We start from the raw sequence: 22,641 nt of genomic DNA, 5'->3' as shown, positions 1-22,641 counted from the left end.
CACAAAAGGCTTGCCCAGGCCCACATAGGAGGTCATAGGCAGAAAAATACAGAGTCATGTAAGAGGCAATGGTCCAGGATTTTGAAATCATGCAGAGAGAGCTATAGTATTAAAGAGCATCTATACCTTTAGCAAAATAGAAATAGAATTTGCTATTCACTTAGCTAATTACTGTTGTTGTCTGGGTAAAATCAGGCTTATTACTGTTGTTGTAGTAAGGCTTATTACTGTTGTTGTCTGGGTAAAATCAGGCATCAAAATTTGTAACTGAAACTGCTGAAGATTGCTCTACTTTACATTTTAAATTGCTTTTCTTTTTCATAGTTTGGATAAAGTAATTTATTTCTAGAAAAAAATAGAAACCTATTTACATTTTAAAAATATTTAAATAACTAAATGTTAATGGAAGCAAATGTCCAAGGAGAGAAGGCAATGCAGATACAGCTGTAATCAAAAACATTATACTAAGATCTCCACCATTTGCAAAGCTTCAGAAAAAAAAGTAAGTTACAATCAGAGAATAAATGTCATGGACCTTCATCAATGATTTTTATACAGGTGATATTGAAAGCAAAAGCATTGACATTATTGACATACAGCCATATGGGAAATGACAAAAGCTATTGCAGAAACATATTTGTCAATGCAGTATCTTCTGAGTTACACAGATGCAGTTGTGTGGCACACCCTGCAGTAAAGAGCTCTGGAGTCTGCAAGATGGCAGGCAAATTTAACAACAGGTTTTTGAGATGGGGGCAGAATCCCATGTCACAGTTCCTGAAGTTACAAAACACACATTGACAAAACACACATTGTCTGCTGAAATGTATTTATCCATTTCCATACACAGCAGGCAAACTTATATTGCTGTCTATTCACATTTCTAAATGGGTATTTGTTCATTTATTGATGTTTTTTAAAGCAGATAGAATTTACTGTCATCTTTGCATTAAAAATTGTAAAGATTTAGATTATAATCTCTGAAGGAATTATTTTTAACCCAAAATTTGTGCTATTTCTCTTAGTCATCTATATATAGATGTGCTTGAATTGTTCTGGCTCAGAACAATTCAATTTTCTGTGACTTACACAGAATGGTTGGATCAGCTTTTAAATGCAATAATTTAATTTGTTCCTGCAATTCATCTTAGGTAGCCTTCAGATTTGGACAAAACAACATGACTCAGGACATTTGAAATAATCACTGTGATGAAATACTAGGTGAGAGGAATGCAGCCTGCTGCCCTGCAGATGAATTCTGCCAAGCAGCTAACAACTCCCAACCAGTCCGAGTATCTTGCAATCTTAAATATTGTGCCAAAACTAAAGAATAGAGATGTGTTGCCCTAAAACACAGTATTCCCATGATAGTAACAGGCATGGAGTTTGCAGGGCCTCAGGAACTGAGGCTTGCCAGGTTTGCTCTTTTTAAACTTTTCTTGACCTCCCTCAATTTTGTTTTACATGGCTTATCTCTAACAGCAGCTTTTCTAATTGAAATGAGAATTAATTTGGTTATAATATGGAGCTGCAGACCAGTGAAAAAAGAGTCAGAGGTAACAGCATGTTAGCAAACGTATAAAACTGAATTAGGCAGATCCTAGGGGGAGAAGAAGAAGAAGCCATTAACATGAATATCATAGTCCCTGAAATGACCAATTCCAGATGCTACAGCTCACCATAAATTCACAAACCATCATCACCAGAATTAAACCACCAACTCTGGGACCTAGCAGAGCAGGCGAAAGGATGCAGGAGGATAACATCCAGAAAAAGAGTAAAAACTAGGATGCATATATAAGTTTTATCTGTAATGTTATTAATACTGAATTTTTCTCTGTTTAGACATCTTTCTTTTTCCACTACAATTACATCTGCTCTAGTAAGGATTCTTATATTAGACTCTTAAGATTCAGTTATAATAACTACAAATTCTTGTGTTTGTATATATATGTGAGGTGTGTGTCCTCTGTGCCCATAAACAAGTGTAACAATAGGCAGACATCTACATAAAAAACTATTGTTTCTACTGCTTTCTGGGATAAACTTTCAAAGGACCACTAGAAAGGAGCATAATTTATGTATGTATTTCTGTATTCAACTGTTCTGACAAATTATTGTACCTAAATATGAAAACAGAAAAGTGACAAGAGACCACATGCAACTGAAAATATTTCAGATTTTCTGGGGATATTTAAGAAAAGCACTTTAAATTTTTTCTCCCAACACCCAAGATAAATACATACCCCCAAAAAAAGTATATTGCTTTCATCTCCTTTTCTGTTGTTCATCGAAAGAATTCTTTGGGGTTTTTGGTCATGAAATTTAATATTTGGTCTGATGAAAGTGAAAAGTTTGGCATGTTATTCACAACAGATTGAATAAACACTGGGATTTTCCAGGGGTGAGGTAGGGAGTGTGTACAGTTCAGTAGTATTTTCCTCTTTCAGTGGACAATCATCACTGTGCAACTGGATCAGAGCAAGGCTATCTCTCAACTCTGCAATCTGCTGAATTTATTTGGTATTTTGAAGTTCAAGAAGAAATCTGAGTGATCATCCAGGATCATAGGATCTCAGTAATTAAGGTTCACACCAGGCCATGCATTCTGAGATGAGCTGGTGCTATTAGCAGCTTTCATCTGCATGCCTCCCGTTTGTTTTACTCTATGCACAGATGCACAGATGAACATTGCCTCAGGAAAAAGATCTGCAGAAACCCCTTCACTTGCAGATTTGTAGAATAAACTATTTGGATCTCAGCACAAGTATTTTCTCTCAGTGCACACGCATAATTTTCTCGTGAATGGGATTTATGTGTGCACATCAAAAGAGGAAAATCCCTAAGGGCTCAGTTTAAACCAACAATAGCAAAGAAATTCAGGAATCTCTCACCAGAGCATGCCCTGCTTTGCCTACTTTATATCACGAAGACTTTGAATGAAATCTGTGGCAGCCAGGCAAAACAGGACATGAATTGGCTTTATGACTGTTCATTTTTAAAGGCATACAATTAAGCCCTTAAGAATTTACTGGCTTCCTAATGAGAGCACATCAGCTGTGGGAGATAGTGTTGGTGATAGCTGGATGCAGGCAAGGTGAAGGAACCTGCACCCCCCCCACAGATTTGGGTGGCAGCACTGTGGCTGTACTCACAACAGTACCTCTTAACAGGTTTTGCCTAGCTATGAAGGGAAGAGGCTGTGAAATACAAAAGTGGTGCTGTGCAGGTGGCATTAGTACTGTGATGAGGATAGGGCTGGGGTGAGGGTGCCTGGGGTCTGGACCATTCCAGTAGCTATTCTTGAGCTACAGAGGCCTGACCCATAGGTCTAAACCAGAGGCTGAGTGCCGTGGGTCCCCCACCCTGTGTGCTGGCTTCTCAGGATGCTGCTGGAGCCGGGGCCCACTTTAAATAATACTAATACTACTACTATAACTAATAACCACAACAATGATAGAGTAATAATAATTATGCGACAAAAATAGCAATAACATATAATTTTCTGTAATTATATAAAATTGTATGCTGATATAATTAGTATGTGTTCAAATACAATTAATTATATTATAATCTAATATAATAATCTAATATATCTGCTAGGTAATAATAATAAGAAGAAGAACAACGATGACGATAATAATAATAATAATAATAATAATAATAATAATAATAATAATAATAATAATAATAATAATAATAATAATAATAATAACAACAACAAAAACAACCAAATACTCCCTTCCCGCCCCAAAGACAACCTTTAAAGAGCAGTAGTGGCCAGCACCCCGTGAGCACAAGGTGCTGCGGGGGGAGGCGCCGGCCCCGCGCCGCGCCCCGCCCCGGCCCCGCGCAGCCCCGGGCGCGGAGCGGTGCGGACCAGGCTGCGCGGGCGGGCGCGGAGCGGAGCGGGGCGGAGCGCTGCGATGTGCAGGATGTCGTTCAAGGTGAGCTGGGCGCCTCAAGGGGAGAGGGGCGGGGGGATGCGCGTTTGGGATCCCGCTTTGCGCTTGTCATGCCGGCAGTCCGCGGAGTGCTCTGTCGTGTGCGTGGATTTGGGGGTTGATTTGTTTTATTTTTTGAGGAAAAATGACGGTGGTGTAGGGCAGAAGGAAGGAAGCAGTAACGTCCTTCCCGGGCTTTGGGGTGCCCCGGGAGTGCTGCGGTGGCCGCTGATGGAGCGGGCGCTTTTCACAGCTGACAGCCCCAAATGGGTGCGTGCCTTGTGTTACATAAACTGAGAGCCTCCGTGGAGCTTTACGCTGGCTCTGGGGTGGCCGGGCTCCGTGCTCTGGGTTTTGGTGCAGTCAGGAGCCTCCTCCTCACTTTTGCGACCATCTCTGCTGGTGCTGGTTGTGTAATAGTTAGGAGGCAGTCTTTTTCCGTGCTCTTCCTTTCAGGCTGTGGTGGCCACTGAAGCCAGACTGTTTCGTTCCCTTTGCCAGATGTGATTCCTGCCACTTTTTGTACACCTTCCATCCAAACCCACACAAGAGCAGTCATTTAAAAAGATTGCCTTAAAGAAGTTTTTTTTTTTTTTTAATTTAAGGACAGGATTAATAAGATTATTTGGCAAAGAGCAGCAATTTACTAATGATGTTAACAGATAATATTTGTGATGGATGATCTTCTCTGTTACGCACTTTCTGGATGCTGTGCTTGCCCTTCTCTTATTGATCAGCAGCTCAGTGCCAGTCCTTTGCCATATTGCTTGTGTTGCTTTTTTTGATTTGATGGATTATTCCCTGTACTTGCCTCTCTCCTGTCAGGGTGTCTCCCCCCTGGAATGCTGGTGCTTTGATGTCACCGTGTCAGTTCAATGGTGGCGCAGCAGGTGGTTCCCACCTGCAGTTAAAGCTCTCCTGTGGAGGCAGCAGAGAACCTTTGCTCCAGGGGCAGCTCAGTCTTACACTTGGTGGTGAAATCATAGAATGCCTTGGGTTGGAAGGGACCTTAAAGATTATCATGTTCCAGCTCCCTGCCATAAGCAGGGACACCTTCCGCCACACCAGATTGCTCAAAGTCCCATCCAGCCTAGTGGTGGACGCTTCCAGAGATGGGGCATCCACACCTTCTCTGGGCAACATGTTCCAGTGCTCATCACCTTCACAGTAAAGAATGTCTTTCAAATATCCACTCTAAACCTACCCCCTTTCAGTTTAAAGACATTTGTCCTTGTCCTATCACCACATGCCCTTGTAAAATGTCCCTCTGCTTCTGTCTTGTGGGTGCCATTTAGCCACTGGAAGGCCGCTCTAAGGTTTCCTCAGTGCCTTTTCTTCTCCAGGCTGAACAACCTCAATTCCCTCAGCCTGTCTTCATAAGAGAGGCACTCTCTCATGATCATCCTCATGGTCCTCTTCTGGATTTGCTCCATCAGGTCCAAATCCTTATGTTGGAGGCCCCAGAGCTGAACATAGTACTCCAGGTGTGGTCTTACCAGAGCAGAATTGAGGGAGAGAATCACTTTCCTCAACCTGCTGGTCTGGATTCTTTTGATGTAGCCCAGGATGCACTTTGTTTTCTGGACTGCAGTCTCTGTGGTCATCCCCTTTTTGGTCCTGAATTGGTCTCACACCTCTTTCTCTTTTTTTCTTAGTTTTTCTGTCCCTTCATTCTGTCTATGTGAGTTTTTGCCCACAATCATTACTCACAAGCATCCACCCTAACAGCCCCATGTTCCTGGTGATGCCAACGTCTTTTTCGTTCTTATCCTTTTTCTTATCCTTTCTTATCCTTGTTTATTTAACTTGTTCTTCAGGTCTCCGTTTCTGTTCTATCCCTATCAGCTTCTTTTCTGTGCCCTATTTCTCATATTGTATTCCCTCAAGTTTTCCTGTTCAAAGTAGCTCACTGCTTTCCCTTTCCTCTGAAGAACTGCAGACCATACCTCCCTCTCTCTGTTTTCTCTCCCTTTCCTGTGACATTTTGTTTGGCATTTTCTCTTTCTCTCAGATCATGAACTTAACTTGGATTCTTGGTTTGCCACTGGCTGTTCACATTTTCCATCTTATTATCCTACTTACCCATGGCATAGCATTTATCTTTCTTTCTCACACAAATATCCTCTCTTCTACCACATTTGGCCTGACTAAACAACATGGACTGGTTTGGAAACTAAGGAAGAGAAGGGACATTTCTTGCATTATGCCAGCACAAGGAACAAGCCTGTGGGCAGACTAGTGTTCTCTTTTTCCTTTCTATTCTTTCTATTTGTCTATAGCCCCTTTTCTTTCACCTGCAAGATCCCCGTTTAAGAACTGCACTCTTCCTCCTCAGCGGTCACCCCACTGTCACCTGCCCTTTCTCTGCAAACAGCAAATCAAAGGTAGGGCAGGGAGCAGGACCTGGTGGTCGCAGCATTTAAATTATACTTTCCCCCTCAATATTCCTGAAATGACACAGATACCTTAACACAATTCATTTTTTTCTGTATGCCTGCAGAGAAATGGTTTTGTCAGATTTATTAAATATATTTTCCTCTAGGCCATTTTTGGAAAAGTGTTTTTTCTAATTGTCAATACAGCATGAATATAATGCCAGCTTTCCATCTTTGGGTTCTCATAAAAGCAGACAAACAATCAAAATTATTAGCACAGCCAGATTTTAAATAATACTTTAGAGAACTTGATGAAGTGAAGGAACTTTTATCCTGAAAGTTGCTGATGCTGGTACAAGTGACAGAATGAAACAAGCAATTTTCATGAAAGCTATTAGCTAATCATTTTCAAATGTTTATTACATTCTGCTCCCAGGCTGTCAGTGCTGAGGATCAGTTGTTTACTTTGAGTATGCTTTGGGAGCAGACTAGCATTATGATAAAAATTACATAAAAATTTTGTCCAATTAATCTTTTGAAATTCAACATTACATCTCCCTAGGAAGTATCTGATGAGACATGACTGAGTTCATAACTGAACAACAGCAGTCACATCCTGCAGCTATAAACCCATTTATTGCTAAAAAAATAATTCAGTTCATTGGATAATTAACCCCAAAGTGCTGTCTTACATTTTGCCTACTACTGATGTCAGTATTGCTGATGAAAATGAAGATCACAGAGGTACAGATCCAGATATATAAACTGCCACACAGTACACAATGAGGCTGTATTTGTAAGGTGCTCAGATCATCTGAATGATTTTGCACTTTCATTCATCTTAGCACGTAAAATAGCTCAGATTTTCATCTGATTTTTCTTAATCCAATCACTGGATGGTTGATGGTCTGAGTGTGCTGTAGACTCTACTTTTATAGAAGGGATCCCAAGCAACACAGAAGCACAAGGTGAAGTAAAAGTGCTTAATTAGAGTCAGTTCAAATGAGAAAAAACTTAGTTTTGTGTCCTTGGTGCACTGAAGAATTCTTCCATTCCTTGAGTCTGAGCCAAAGTATAAGGACAACTCTGCTGGAGAGCTACTGTGGGACGTACAGGAGAGAAAAAAGAGGTAGGAATTTATGACTCATAAGGCCAAAGACTTTGAACTTCTACTTCCCATCCAGGGTCACACTGGACATTTAGTTCTCTTCTCATGTGACTGGTGAAAGCAGGTAAGGAGTTCCTGGTTGTGGATTCCAGTTCTTGCCTACCTAACCACTGAAATTGGTGGTGTCTGATGAGCCATAATAAAATTCAGTCTGCTACTGTGCTCTTCTAGTTAAAACTGGGGTGGATTAAATCAATCTTTCCCTTTATGGATGTATTGCCATACCTCTAAACTTTCTAAAACTTTAAGAGGTAATTTGGGACAATAAAAGACAAGGAATCTGATTGTCTCTTCTGTGAGGCCTAAACATAATTCTTTTGCAATGGCTTTCCAGTGAATATCATAATAACAAAGCAAATAAGACAATATTCCTAACTGCCAGCTCTATAAATAAATATCTATCTAGTAAATCAGAGCAGAAAAGGGCAACATGAGCCTCTGTGTGCTTAGGTCAATTGTTTGCTTTTACATAAAATTTTAGTGGTTCTAAGGGTTAAGATAGGAAGACACTACAGTGTTGCTAGCAAGAAGGGTATAAACTGCTATCTCTACTTTAATCGACATTATCTACAGATAGTCCAGGGAAATACAACAGCTGTGAAAAGAAGATCAGAATTTAGTTTGTTGTGATTGCTAAAATTTTTAGACTCCTGCCCCTGCATGTGCTGGTACAAGAAATACCACTATCAATTTATAGGAAGTGACTTATAATTTATTGGATGGTTGGAATGTCTCTCATCTGAAACAGCTGCCAATTTTCCAACCTATTGATATTAAAAATTCAACCCATGGAAAGTGTGACAGACCTGAGATAGATTCAGATTCATGATTCTTGTGTCTGCTGGTTTCTGCAAAGTTTATTGTCTTCATGTCCGTGAAGGAAGCAATTCAAACTGTGCTGTATTTGTGCATTTTAATTATAAAGCATAAAACTATTGAATCCTGATTCCCTGCCATATTACATGTGTACATTGACATTTAGACAAGAAGTGCCTATGTCATTTCTGAAGCTGAATGACTGACTTTAATATCCACTCTGCACTCTCTTTGGGTTACCCTGAGGGCAGGATCCACTACAAAGCAATGATCCTGGGTATTTTTGACTCTGCTTTGGTGAACTGATGTTTTACACTTCTGTTGGTGGTTTGGGCCCTAATTAAAAAATCAACAGCACAGGCCTGCTCTAGGATATGTATCATTGCCATCACAGTGTTCCCCCCCACACTTCACCCTTGACAGTGCTTACCTGTCGAGGCAGAATATTGGCAGCTGTCTGCTTTGGTTAGGTAAAGAGGGTAGGAGCAAAGTCCATGTCTTTTCTTTTTGTCCTTTTCCTGTGCCGGAGCAGTCATCATTCACTCCTGCCCAGGAGATATTGCACATGCCCACAGTCCCAGGGTGTTAATTCTAGGCAGGAGGTAGAACAAGCAGTCTGGGAGATGCATGAGCAATACATTTCCTGTATTGGAACTTTGTGTGAAAAAAAGGAGGAGATGACAGAAAGCTAATCTGACACCCAAGAGGATGTCCTGCAGCAGGACATGTCAGCAGGATGCTTCAGCCTAACTGTGGCCAGCCCCACCACAGAAGCAGACAATACAGGCATCACTGAGCATGTTGTTTTCTGTGATGTTTCCCTTTGGATCTGGCCTAGCATCATTGTTTCTCATTACAGAGCAATCTAAGAGAGATAGGCTGCCATGGACACAAGGAAGACTTGAAATAACATGAAGAAGCACAGGAAGACTGGTCTCTTTAATTGCAAAAAGAAATTAAATTAACTTCCTTTCTGTGCTCTCAGTTTGAAAGAACAGCACACTAAGCTGAAACTTTCCTGGCTTGAATGCAGAATGTATGGGATGTGTATGCTTGCCCAGTGTATTTTCCAAAGTGATTTATTTCTGTTTTCTTTTTTTTTCCTTTTCCTTTTTTCCACCAGAAAGAAACACCACTTGCCAATGCTGCATTTTGGGCTGCAAGAAAAGGAAACCTGGCTCTCCTCCAGCTGCTGTTGAACAGTGGGCGAGTAGATGTGGACTGCAAAGACAGCGTATGCACACCATGCAGCTACAGCCACAGCACTCATTTTGCATCACTTTCCATAGCCCACCATGCAGAGAGTGTAGTAGGGATCTAACATGAAACATATGAATGAAAAGTCTTATGGTACTTCAGGATGATTTAAAACCTTCTCCTGTCAGTAATCGAGCTTGAAATGTAAGATAAAATAATGTGATGATTTACATCAGTGGCAAGGGGTTAAGAATTTGCCAGCACTCAAAAATGTGTCTTACACAGTTATTTGTGGTGCTGACATTAAAAACACACATCCTAGCACCTCGGGCTTCTCTTTGCAAAGAAATGTCATTGCAGTAATAGATCACAGAGAAGAGTTGGCTGAATTGAGCCCAGGTAGCAGTGATTCTGTCAGCTAAATGATCTCATAATTAGAGCAACTGCTGTCCTCCTGAATTCTTCCTCCTCCACCTAATCTCTGGACTGGACACCAACATGAAGGCACAAGATTGCCAAGCAAGATAAGCCCAGATGCATGACAGATCTCATGGGAATTTCCTTACTGTGATTGACATGGGTTGAAATTTGTTTTGAGATCAGAAATGGGTTGATAACACAGATAATGAGCAGGTCTTTCTATTCTGCCTACAACACGTGGTGAGATACTTGATTGTGCTAAGCTGAGTCAAAAAGCAAGGGGAAAAGGAGGGTGAGAAGTTGCAGGTTCCTTTTGTTTGGCATTGGGACTGACTGACACAGAGTTATGCTGGTGTTGGTAAGGATTGATGCCACTTCCAGCCCAAAACATGAATTGCCACAGCTTCTCTCACTTTGAATACCTTCAAAGTTTAAGAGATTTTCTAAGCCCATTGATCTTTATTGTATCTTTTCATTTTCATTTCATTTTTGCCCTGTAGGCAAGTATTTGTCCTACAGCACTTCTGGGGCTGCTGCTATGACTGTCCTTCTGACAAGGGACGGAAGGTTGTTCAAATACAGGCTTGTAGTAAACAGGACAGAGATCAGTATGAAAAAATATAGTCACTACTGTTCATTTTTTCTCAAAAAAAGGCTAACTTTGGACAAGGACTTTCACACTGCACTGTAATAATAATTGTATCAGACATACCCATTTTCTAGACTAAATTCTTTTTTTTACAATTAAGATGGCATGTTTGTTTTTTGTAATGTCACCCATTCCTTCTTTAAATTGAGCTGTTGTGTGTGAATGGTTTTGAAGGATGTGTTTCATGTCCTTATGCATGTGGTTTCTGCATATTGTCCATACACTGCATACATATAAATCTTACTTCATTCACTGGAAGTGACCTTATAGTGTACTGAGGGAGTTGAACACAGATTTCTGTACAGAAATTTCTCTCTTATAATGTGAAGAGTCACTGAGTGAGTTTGCTCTCATTATTTGGATAGGGAATTGCTGTTCAAATCACCCAGCCCCTTCTCCTGACTATGACTCAGAATTCTAAGTGACTCAGCTGAGTCACTCAGCTCCTGTGTCTGAGGGTTATTCTTCTGGAAATGATGCAAAGAACTTTGAGATTCTCTGTTTTAAAAGAGGGGAAAAAAAGCTGTTTAGAACTAAGCCCATTCTTTTTATACTTGTTGCACTTATTTTGGGACAATAAGGTATCATAAGCTCCCTCCAGCTTTTTGGCAGAGATGCTGTCTCATCCAGACAGCCTGATTCATTGCTGTAGGTGTCTGTTGAAGGTACTGACTTGTTTTTCCTTACTCCCAGCTTGGCACAACAGCTCTGATGGTAGCATCTTACTATGGCCACATAGATTGTGTACGGGAATTGGTGTTGCAAGGAGCAGATATCAATCTGCAGAGAGAGGTAGGATTCAAACAGGGCTTGATTAAGCGACTGTTGGTTTGTTACAAAAAAAGAGTGTTGTCTGCTGCTTGTTGCCAATTGTTTCTTTGTCACTTGCTGTATAGTGTATTTATAACATGTACAACCGGCTGTTCTGAGGACATCAGGGAATCAGATACCTGGAGTTTACAATAGAAAATCAGATGCCAGAGGTAAATTCATAATAACTCATGAAACATTTTCAGCACATCTGGTTGGTGAGGGTCAGTTACATCTGGAATGTAACCCCCCAGGGTTATGCCATTTATGTAGTTGCAGTTTTACTTTTTGGCACAACAGTTTACAGATCTCCAGATGGTATAAATAATAAGAAGACCTTTACCTTTTGATTTGCAGCCGGGTCATTAAAACAGAGTGGATGCCATTGCTAGTACAGGGATTATTTTTGATCCTGTATGTTTTGGAGTTTCTGCCTTTTTGTCTGAGCCAACTCATCTCTAGCAGTCACACAGCTTTATCATCTGTACCCTTCCCTGCATCACTGCTTGGCATTAAAGGCATGTCTTGCACCATGACATCAGCATGGAAGATACATCAGCAACTGATTTTTTTGGGAAATTGCCTTTCACTCATACTCCATGCAGACAGTTGTAAGGATTGCAGTTGCTCTGGTCTGCGTGTTGACTGCTCAAAGAGCAGAATTGCTCTGGGACAACCACTGGTTTTAAGAGAAGAGGAGTGTAAGGAGGGCATAAAATTACATGGCATGGTGGCAGTCGTGCAGGATAGCAGTGTGCTCATTGCTCAAACAGTACAAGCCAAGGTTTCCTACTTTCCTCGGTTACCGGGAACCAGAGCATTAATCTCATACTGACATCTGCAAGTTACTGAGTCAGTGAATGCCCTGTTTGATGATGTAGATGTCTTTGCACTTACTGGCCTAAACTTGCTCTAACCATGATTGTTGGTGTCTTTCAGTGGGGTCCTGTTCTAACAAAACATGTACTTAAATACATCCCTTCCCTTAGGTAAACATTGCTTGGAAAGAAGCAACAAAAGAAAAAGTTAAGAACAGTTTTATGGGGCTGCTCTTGATTATCACTCAGGAAATACTGATTCAACAACCCAACAAAAAAAAAAAAAACACTGAAAGCCTCCAAACTCACTCTGTTGCAGAAAGGGAGCAAAACAGATGAAGTTTAAGTGCTAAAGACCTAGGGCTCTGTTCTGCAGCTAAATGCAGTTGCTCCAAACAGTGCTCTTGTTCTCTGAAGTTGTGAAGCTCAGGGAAGTGAGAGTCTCATAAATGTGGCCAGAAGAGAGGGCTCTGAAATTATCTAAATGGGCCAACGTACTGTTGTAAAAGCTTTGGGCCCTGGAGTGAATTTCACATCTAGCTCCCATTTCCTGTACTTTCAACATGGGGTGAGAGAGCCCAAAGGCAGGAGAGCCCTCCCTCCCTCCCAAATGTATGGTGCTGGACAGATTTTTCAGTGCAATGGGCAGAAGACTGAGTTAAGATACCTGGTGTCCTCTGGAGTGTTCAAATTCATCATGTCTTTTCAGTTGATATTCAACTGATTGAGCTCAATACTTTTTATTTGAAAGGTCTATACCTCAGTCAAGTGTGTTATGTGTTTGTTACTATTTTAATTCATTTTTCTTTTACAGTCAGGTGCAACTTCTCTGTTCTTTGCTGCACAGCAAGGCCACAACGATGTAGTGAAGTTTCTCTTTTCATTTGGAGCCTCCACTGAATTTAGGAATAAAGTAAGATGATGTGTCTATTTTTGCATGCTGATACATTCTGACAGTCAAGGCTGGGTTTTTGTATTTACATGAAACATGACAGGGAAGTGTTAAGATGATGAAATTTCCTCATGTAAACATTTTTGAGTAATGCGAAACATTGTGAAATATTAACTTTGGACTAGCTTTTCCTACCTAGACTGAATGGCATAAGTTCATCAAAGTCCCTTAATAGTGATACCAGTCTTTCTTCATAAGCCATCTTCCAACACAAGATCAAAGGGTCTTTTTGCACATACCAGGTAGGATCCTGACTTAGGTGTTTGTGTCCTCTGGTTGCATAGAACTTATATTTCATCAACATTGGGATGTCTCTGCATGCCACCATAGGATACATAAAAATATAATGCCTTCAGTCCTCCCTAAATTCCTATTTTCCTATCTTTGACAGGAAGATGAAATGCACCTCAGAGTTTTTATTTCTTTGTTCGGGCAGGTCCTTTTCCAAAATCTTCTTAGAATAGCCAAAAGCCACAGGTGGCAGGGCCTGGGTTCCTCACTCCTCATGGGGTCAACAGCAGCAAGATCAGCAGTTCATCACTGACAGCAGTACATCAACCCAGGTTTTTTTTGCCCAAGCCAGTATTAGCACCTCTGCTGTCAGCAAAAGGGGGGGAAAGCAACATATTTTCATTAAGTGTACTTGTCCTTGACATGCTGGCTACATTTTGAAGTGTTCCCATAATCTGGGGAGGAGGACACTTGCCAGTCACTTATCCTGGCGTCCCTAGTGATGTCTTTGAAGAAGCATTAGTTCTTTACCCCACAGCAATCCATTTCTCAAGATATTTTATTAGTCTGTGATTTGAATTATTCTCTCAATCCATACCTGCTTTCTGTAGTCCCTGGAAATACAGGCTCTAAATACAAGGGAATTGATGGAACATGAGAAACTCAGCTCCTTATGCTTTAGGGGCTAAAAATCCTTTTGTTTGTGGCCAGAGTTCACACGTGCCCATAGAGCAGGATTCTGATTCCCCAGGGAGCTGTGCTTGTGGTGAGCGACTCTCTGACTGCAGCAGCAACCAGTAATAAAAACATGAATGAAATTGTAGCTGTTTAACACAACACAACACAGAGTGCAGCTGTGAAAGTTGGCAATGAGGAGGTTGCAGTGTTAAATACAACAGCTGTATCTTACAGTGCTGGAAAATCTTATGTGGGACAAATTTCTTGGGTAAGTTTGCACGTTCAAATAACTGTTGCTTCTCTGATTTTTATTTCAGGGTATGGCTGGGGGTTAGCAAGATTTAGAGGGGTCATCTTCCCTTGCATTCAGCTGGCAAATCAGAGGCTCACTACCTTATTCTGTCCAGACAGACAGTTACATCTTCACTCAGTCTTTCCACAGCCTGTGAACTAGGAGTTTGTGAAAAGGCCAAGATTTGATCCAAGAAGTGAACCACAGACTTGAAATTGTCTGATCCTTCATGACAATCTTTTATGAAGCATGCAAAATATGTTGATGTGAAACACTAGCACAGATAAAAGAGAGCAAAGATTTCAATTATAAAAGAATATTCCTGTGTTCAGCTGCTCCAAATGGCTTCCATCTTTGGACAAATGCAAGTTTGGGGTCTACTGTTGTTCACCTTTAAAATTTCATTCCAGACCCTCTTTTCCTGCCTGACCCTGCTGCTGAACCCAGACCTGACTTGGTCCATATGCCAGTCCCAGGTGTCTTTTGAGCTGCTGGTTACTCTTCCTCTCCAGGCCACAGCTTTCTGTTACATCCAGACAAGCTGGTTGAAAGATAACACCAGCTCCCAATGGGTGTAACATGGGAAACTGGCATGTGGTGTGCATGTGAGATGATTTTCCAGCAGCATCACCCAGCGTGTGCCTGAGAAGGAGGCACCAGTCAGATGTAGTGCATGGACAGTCCACATCTTCCACTGTATGAGTTCAGTGTTCTGATTTTATAATGTGGTTTTCATAGCTTGGAATAATTCCATCATTCTGTTAACAGGTGACCAAGGTGACAGGCTCCTCTATCCCTCCCATACCCCAGAAACAATATAGTTGATAAAATAACCTTTTCAGGTTAGGGACAAGTCATTTTCTCACTAAGACACTCATCTGGGAGCAGCACTGGAAAAGATATGGCTGATCCTGTTTTTAAAGGGCAATGCAAAATTAATCAATTAACAAAGAATATATATGTATTTCTATTATAAATTACAACATGGATTTAGAATAAGCACACAAATTAAATGTATCCTAGAAAACAGAGACTTAGCTTAAGGAAATGCAAAGCCCAACATCTTTTTTATGCACTTATCTGTAAATTGTGATTACTACATTTATTACTCACATATGAGAATTCTGGAGAACTGCCGTAATACAAGCATGCTATTCTTGTTAAGCCTTGTATCATTGGAATTGATATTTGTTATGGCAGGCAAAGTAAAATTATTCTAAAATAGTGTGATAAAGTAATTAGCAATAAATGCTGATGTTCTAAAGAGAAGGAATAGTACTATTGAAGGTTAATTATTATATAATTATTACATATAATATTAGTCATTAATATTATTCTGCATTGTCCCAGTCTGACATCCACAGAAATATTTAACATAGGTTGAATCTTTTTTCTTTTATTCTGATAGATGTGATAAGCATGTGAGTTCTTAAAAAGCATGGTGGCACATTTTCTGAGCAGCACTGCAGGTTGAACAGTATGTCAGAGGCTGTTTGTCAGCAGGCAGTGATTGCAGAAGTTCAGTTCTCCTCTGTTCCATTTTAAGAGATGGTAAAAAAAGGTATAATTCTAATTCTATTTCAGGTGATGATGACAGAGGAAAGGGGTCAGCAAACAGATAGGGACCTCTACACCACTTATCATGGTGTTACCCAGTGCTGCTGTTCCAAGTATTTTCACTGCAGATTGGCAGCTGCTGTTATCTGCTGGCAGTGAGGGGGACAGACCCTGGGCAGGGCACAAAAATGGTTTCGGGGGAAGAATTGCAGAGGTAGCCGAGAAAAGTCCAGCTCCTATCTGAGCTGGAAATATTTGCAGGATTAATAGAAGCTTCATTTTGTCAGGAAAACAGGATATGAGCAAGAAGTGAACCCAAGGCAATGTGCCATCTCTAAGAGGTTGCACAGTGGCCTCCTGCTCACTGCAGAAGGGGAGATAGCCCCAGGAGCCCCTCAGTGCTTGCTCACATGGCCAGCTCCCACTTGCTGCCCTGCTCAGAGTTTCCAAGAGGCTTGCCAGTACCAAAGACGCTGCTTCAGCTTTTTACTTAATGTCAGCTGAAGCAAAAAAGGAAAGAGGTAATCACATGTCTGAAAGGGATGTTAAAACTCCGTCATTAATTTTTTTTTTCTATTCCCCAGAACTTATCTGCTTTCCCTATGGTCTGTAAGGCATTGGGGTCTTCAGCTAGAGCTTGCTGGAGTTAAGTGTAAGAGAAAACCAGATGGAAGCTCAACAGAGGCAAGAGGAGGACTGAGTAATAAACCATTGCACTGTTTGACAATTCCTTGATTTTACTAAGTGCTGTCTTATCACATGGTCAGTGGAAGTTTCCTGCCCCTAGCCCCCCTTTCTTACAGAAAAATGTATATCTGATTTTTCACAGTGGTACCTCCAACTCAGAGCATGCAGAGGAATCCTACTCCCTTCTGTTGAATGTGTTCAGCTTCATTTATCAGACAGACAGTAGAGCAGGTCTTAGAGCTCAGTTGTCCTCCTGATCAGGGACAGATCTTTGAGCCCAGGAATTGTTACCCACCTCTCTCTGCCACAGTAAATATTTGATTCAGAGTGAACACATGAAACTGGGGACCATTCAGTGATCCTCTTCTAATCCCTGGACTCTGACCAGACTGATCTAGGAAAACTTGGTCACTTTAGTCTGAAAGACCCAAATGGCATATTTTGGAATTGTGTTACTCTTTGGAAAAAAAAAAAAATTACTTGTCTAAAACTGTTCACTGGGTTGAACTAAACACTTGGTCAGGAACCCCTTTTTGAATTAATTAAACATGTCTTGAGAGAGTGTTGCCATTCTTAACCTCAAGCTGTCACATCTCCTGAGGTGGGATCACACACTGGGATTCCTGTTGGGCTTCAGCTCAGCTGTGCTAACTGGAGTTAGCTTTGCAGGCCTGCCTTTTACCTGGGACGTGTCCCTTGGTTCCCTACAGAAATTACATAATAACCAAACAATCTTCTAAAAATAACAGAAGTTTGTGGAGAACACAAGAATTTTAGAAAACAAAAGCCAGACCATAAAGCACTAAACAAACTTTTCCTATATGCAGCCAACTGATCATGTCCATTTACCCTCCATACGTTAATTATTTTTAAGCTTCCTAAAACTTTTCCTTCCCTGCCTCTCCACAGAGGACTTTCAGTCTGGATAGCACAGTTTCTTTTCTTAATTCACTAACCTTTCTCTCTCAACATCATTCAGGGAAAAATTCTTTAAAAATTTCTCTGTGTTTTTTTGTTTTGTTTTGTTTATAGCCCTTTGATCCAGTAAATCACCCCTTGAACAAAGTGGCTTTCACTTGGCTAGGGAGAGGAAATAGGTTACATGAAGCAATTAGCTCTTCCATTGTCTTTTAAATGTGTATAAGGTGTTTTTAAATCCAAGAACAATTGTGATTGCTTTTATGTTTTGTTCCAGCAGTTCCCATTAAGTTACAGTAGTTTAATTTGGCAGGAAGGTCTAATTTCTCATAAGAGAAACTCAATTCCACTGACCTGATTACACACTGTATTTAGTGAAATAATCCAGAATTAATAGGCAATTCATAGACTGTCACAAAACAGCCTCACATCTCTGGCTTTGCTGACACCCAAGCCTTCTTTTTTCAATGTTGTGGCAGGAAGGGTGAACATGAGGTTTTGGGGGTAGTTATAAATAGTTCCTGTGGGTTAGTTCAGTCATGTCAGAGCTTGAGTTTTCACCAGGCTATTACAGCCATGAAATTGCACCATTGATTAACAAATTTGATTGGCGCTTCTCATTATAAAAGACACATTTGATCACTCAAGCTGCAACTTCTTTTGTGGATATCTGTGTGGAAAATTTCAGACAACTTTGGGGTTGCTTCAGAGAACAAGTCTAAGCCAAAGCACAGTCTTGAGTCCACATTAATAGCAGCTCTAGAAACCATTTACATTAAACACTTTAGACAGTTTATTTTGTGGAGGATAGGCTTGAGACTGGGAGAAGGCTAGGGAGAAGAGAGAAGACCTGTGATGGCGACCTTTTGGGGTGTGCATCATCTTTGCCTGAAGGCTTGGTGCCATCCCAGGCAGACGACAAGAACTTGCTGTGCATAGCTGTTTCTGAAATACTGGTAATTTCTGAGTGGGGCACAGCACATTTAAGATGGCAAGGCCCATGTTTGCTGTCTCAGTTGTTTGAGCTGGTTTGGAGTCAATCACCAGTGACACTGAGGTGTTTCCCTTCTCAGCTGGCTCCCAAGGGAATGTTTCTACAAGCAGGGATTGATGCATGTGCCTAGGTCTCCCTTTAGTGGTGATATGCAACAACTCAAACTGCCTGGGGTTGACCCCACCTGCAGGGATCACTTCTCAAGCAGTAGTAACAGTGCTTTCACTGGTGGTCGTGCCTTTGGCCAGACTCACACATCCACAGTCAGCTAGCACACTTTAAAATGCTTCCTTCTCTGCTCAGCTTCAGGCCAACAAGCCACCAATGAGAGGCAGGACAAAACAGGGCACAAGGTTCTGGCCAAAGAAGAGCAGATGATCAGTAGACTCTGGAGCAGTGGAAAGGTGTGCTGTCCTTCCATCAGTGGAAGAGTTTGGCAGGCATGAGGAGTTTGGCTGTAAAAGGAAGAGACGTGGAGGAGTTTGAAGCTGTGAAAGGAACAAAGCTTCTAATGGCAAGGCAGAAGATGAGGAATGAAAAACAGAATTTTCTTCATTCCTTTCCCTCCCTAAAAAAACTCAGGAGAAAAATTTATATCGTGACTGAGCCAAGTTGAAAGATGTACATGTCAACACTTGGCATTAAAGTTATGAAAGATTCAGTAGCTACTCATCACAGAACTGCTGTGAGCCAAATTCTGAAAAGTCTTAAAGTTTGTCTCTTTTTATTTTTTATGGTGAAGTTCAGCCCAGTACCTGACCTCTCACCTGACTGTACCCATTCTTTTTTTGTTTTCACAGGATGGAGGCACAGCTCTGCTGGCTGCCTGTCAGTATGGGCATGCAAAAGTAGTGGAAACTCTGCTGAAGCACGGCGCCAACATTCACGATCAACTCTATGTGAGTTATTTGACACACACAATATTGACAATAGTGGTGGTGGAACAAATGTGCTGTTGCTTGGACAACAGCAGACACCCTGGCTCCAGCACAGACAGGCATTTGCCAAACGCTGCAGTTTTACAGAACTCTGTTCCTCTAAGATGTGGATTATGTTAACTGTCTGCTTTTCATGATGCTGAGAGAAGTAGCACAAAATCAGAAAAGATTCTTTGGCTGCCTTTGGGTTCATGATGTGTATGGACAATATGTACCAAATGTGGAACAGACTTGTGCTACCCATTAGCCCTGGAAGAAAGATCATGTCATGTTCTACCATGATATGCAGGAGACTGAATAGCCCTAGAGCCTCTGAAGTACATTAGTTTTCTGCCAGAAAGAATAGCAAAATTTAAAATATTTAAATTACTCCAAAGCAGTTTTTTAAAATATCAATTAAAATTATGTTATTTGGTATTTGTGAATCTCCAGTTTGCCAGTGTTTTGGGCAAAGTAAGGTTAAAATGGCTGAACTGATGTTGTTTAGTTGACTTTTCAGAAAGCTGGATTGAACCAATGAAGCTCTGGATTTAATTTACTCCAACATAGACACAGATAAGTTAAGCTTTTCAGCATTCAACAGAAACAAGTAGCAGATTTTGCCTCTGCTTCCCACCCCACTCTTTCCTACCCCAGGGCACTCAAGACTGACAAAGAGGAAGTTGTTTCTCTGAGATATATGAGTTTTTCAGCTGTTTCCATTGGCTTTGGATCTGAAGGATGCTGTTGCAATCCCTACTGGCTTGCAGGGGAGCTGAGAGCTGGTGACTGCAGAAGTGGTCATAGGGGGATCCCACCTCAGTGTTGCCTCACCCCTCATTTATAAACAAGGCTGTTCCACCCTTGCTGTTGTGCAAATTGTCTTTCTGATCTGAGGGCAGTGATTCATCCCTCTGCAGGGTAATCCCAGGGGCACTCAGTTTAAAAATAGCTGTGCTGCCACACCTGCAGACTCTTACCCAGAGGTCAAGGCAGTAAAATTACTTCCTTGTTGTGTCTTCTGGAAATGAGCAATATTTGCAATGAGATTTTAAAATGTACTTTTATTGCTCACAGACATTGGGCAAAGCCAGTCAGAAAGAGCTGTATAATAAAATAAGAATATTATCTCTTGAAATAAGTGTTGTCCAGCTCTTTTTATGGGCCAAACTGCATTTGTCAAGTGGTACCTGGATGGCAGTTTCACTGGCAGCCAAATGGGAGGGATTTTGAGCATACATTTGGATACGCCTCCCAAAACCATCAAGATCAATGTTTTAATCTTAAATTGACTCATGTGAGGGATCGGGAGAGCAAGAGACAAAAGAATACTCTAACTAAATAGTATTTCTTGTGAAAATGCTTTATAGCCTCAAAACAGCATTCTTATTACAGCATCCATTCAAATCAAATAGATACCAGTGAATGCAAGGTTCTCTATCTTGATTGATCCTACAATAAGAGCTTTTTAAATATTACACAATATTACTTTGTTTACTTTCTAAATTGAAGTATTCTCTGTCTCTGGAGGAGAGTGTTCTCTGGCTCTGGTACTGCCAGGTTTTTTCATCTACTCACACAGCAACCAGAGAAAACAGCCCACCAGAGGGCCCACGGACAGGCATTAATAGTTCCAGCAGACACCTCTTTTGTTTACCAGGATATTTGTCTTGAAATCAATGTCAAACATCCTAAATTCAGTCCCTGGGGCACTATATTCAGCTCATGCTCCCCCAAATCTGTGCTGAGTTTTTCAGCTAGGGGAGTAGCTGTGCACACTCTCTCTGCAGACAACAGCATTTAGTCCCAATATAGTGATATACCAACAAGGTCAACAGCAGGCTTTCACTAAAATGCTCTGTATTTTGTGATAAGCACCTGCCTGAGTTGGCATGAGAGGTGTACTTGCACATCTGAGATGAAGTAAAGGGGTTAATTCCTGTCTGTATTTAAATGAAAAGATTCTCGCCTCCTGGGAAAACTTGTCCTAGCACATCCTGTGCTTAGTGCTGTGGATGTAGGATGGGTAAACACCTGTCCCACCCTCGATACAGATTGCTACTTATAGTTGGTTAGATGGATTATAATGCTGTTTGAAAATGTTCCATCAAAACCACTTAATGAAATATGACTTATAATTTTTTTTCCTATGGAAGGGGTTTCTCTGAAGTAAACTTCTGAGAACATCTGCACATGAAAGACATGTCAAAGAAAAACAAAACCCTGTATTTGTTCACAATTTATTCTTTCACAAGCTTTTTTTGCAGGAAAATTCTGGTTTCTGATATGGCTACTTTTAGATTACTGTATTCTTGTAGAAGAACCATCACCTATATTACAGGTGAAGGCTCTTCTACAAGATGTGCCAGAACAGAAGCATGGTGGTTTCTGGGGTGGCACAGTAGTATGGCACAGGCCTTACTCCTTCAGCCTCAAGGGCAGCCTTCAGTGCTGGGGTCTGCAGTCTTACAAAGTACCTGACATCTCTCCACCATGTATCCATGTAGCAGAACACTTCTTCATGAACATATAAAAGCTAAATGAACCTGTATTGCTGTACAGGAGCTAATTTCTAGTTATGTAGCTCAATGCCTCAAAGAACTAGACTCTTTGTATTCCAGACACAGGATTTAATGCTGGATTTGAAATGAGATGGGAGCCAGTATTTGTGCATACTGGATGAAAATGTTGCCAGAATTTATTATGAACTAGACTTGGCATTTTGTTAGTTATTTCTTGAGCATGGCTGTATATCTGCTGTTACAAAGCATAATGACTAAAGACTGAGAACTTAATTCAATTTGATTTGGTTTTGTGTGGAAAAATGGCATCACTTCAACACAGTGTAAGACTGATGTGTTTGTTCTTAGGATGGAGCTTCTGCAATTTTCCTGGCAGCACAAGGAGGATATCTGGATGTCATCCGATTGCTGCTTTCTTCAGGAGCAAAGGTCAACCAGCCACGACAGGTATGATCAACACTTCAGGGCAGAATTTTATAGTTCTAATCTTATAGTTATGAAAATTAACACTGGAATTTTCTCCAGGCATTGAGTTCCTGTGGAGGTGTTTCATTGGAAGGTGGTTTGTAGCTGTGTCAACATTCTGTGTTTTAGTTCAGATTGGTAACATGATTTTGAAGTCAATAACACAGTTATTTCTGAAAGAATTGAAACTGGCTCTACATCTATATGTTACACCCTATGAGCCACCATCCC

The 22,641-nt window shown here is 40.9% G+C and overlaps 1 protein-coding gene across 3 annotated transcripts in view; it reads left to right on the top strand.

Annotated features, from left to right (window-relative positions):
* ANKRD29 (ankyrin repeat domain 29) overlaps positions 1–22,641 on the top strand; it is a 47,170-nt gene that overhangs the window by 10,434 nt on the left and 14,095 nt on the right. For 2 of the 3 annotated variants that reach the window (XR_001989797.3, XM_009102554.4), the window contains exons 1-6: positions 3,870–3,947; positions 9,427–9,537; positions 11,263–11,361; positions 13,012–13,110; positions 19,307–19,405; positions 22,294–22,392. Coding sequence is in view for 2 of the 3 variants with exons in the window: in XM_009102554.4 (XP_009100802.1) it covers positions 3,927–3,947; positions 9,427–9,537; positions 11,263–11,361; positions 13,012–13,110; positions 19,307–19,405; positions 22,294–22,392 (528 nt within the window). In the remaining variant the exon portion in view is untranslated. Of the gene's footprint in view, positions 1–3,869; positions 3,948–9,426; positions 9,538–11,262; positions 11,362–13,011; positions 13,111–19,306; positions 19,406–22,293; positions 22,393–22,641 lie in introns of those variants that run through there. The other variant, XM_050971379.1, reaches the window with a different exon arrangement.

The sequence above is a fragment of the Serinus canaria genome, chromosome 2, assembly GCF_022539315.1.
Source record: "Serinus canaria isolate serCan28SL12 chromosome 2, serCan2020, whole genome shotgun sequence".
Classification (NCBI taxonomy): Eukaryota; Metazoa; Chordata; class Aves; order Passeriformes; family Fringillidae; genus Serinus; species Serinus canaria.
Note: the sequence above shows the minus strand (reverse complement) of the source record. Positions and strands in the feature narration are given on the sequence as shown.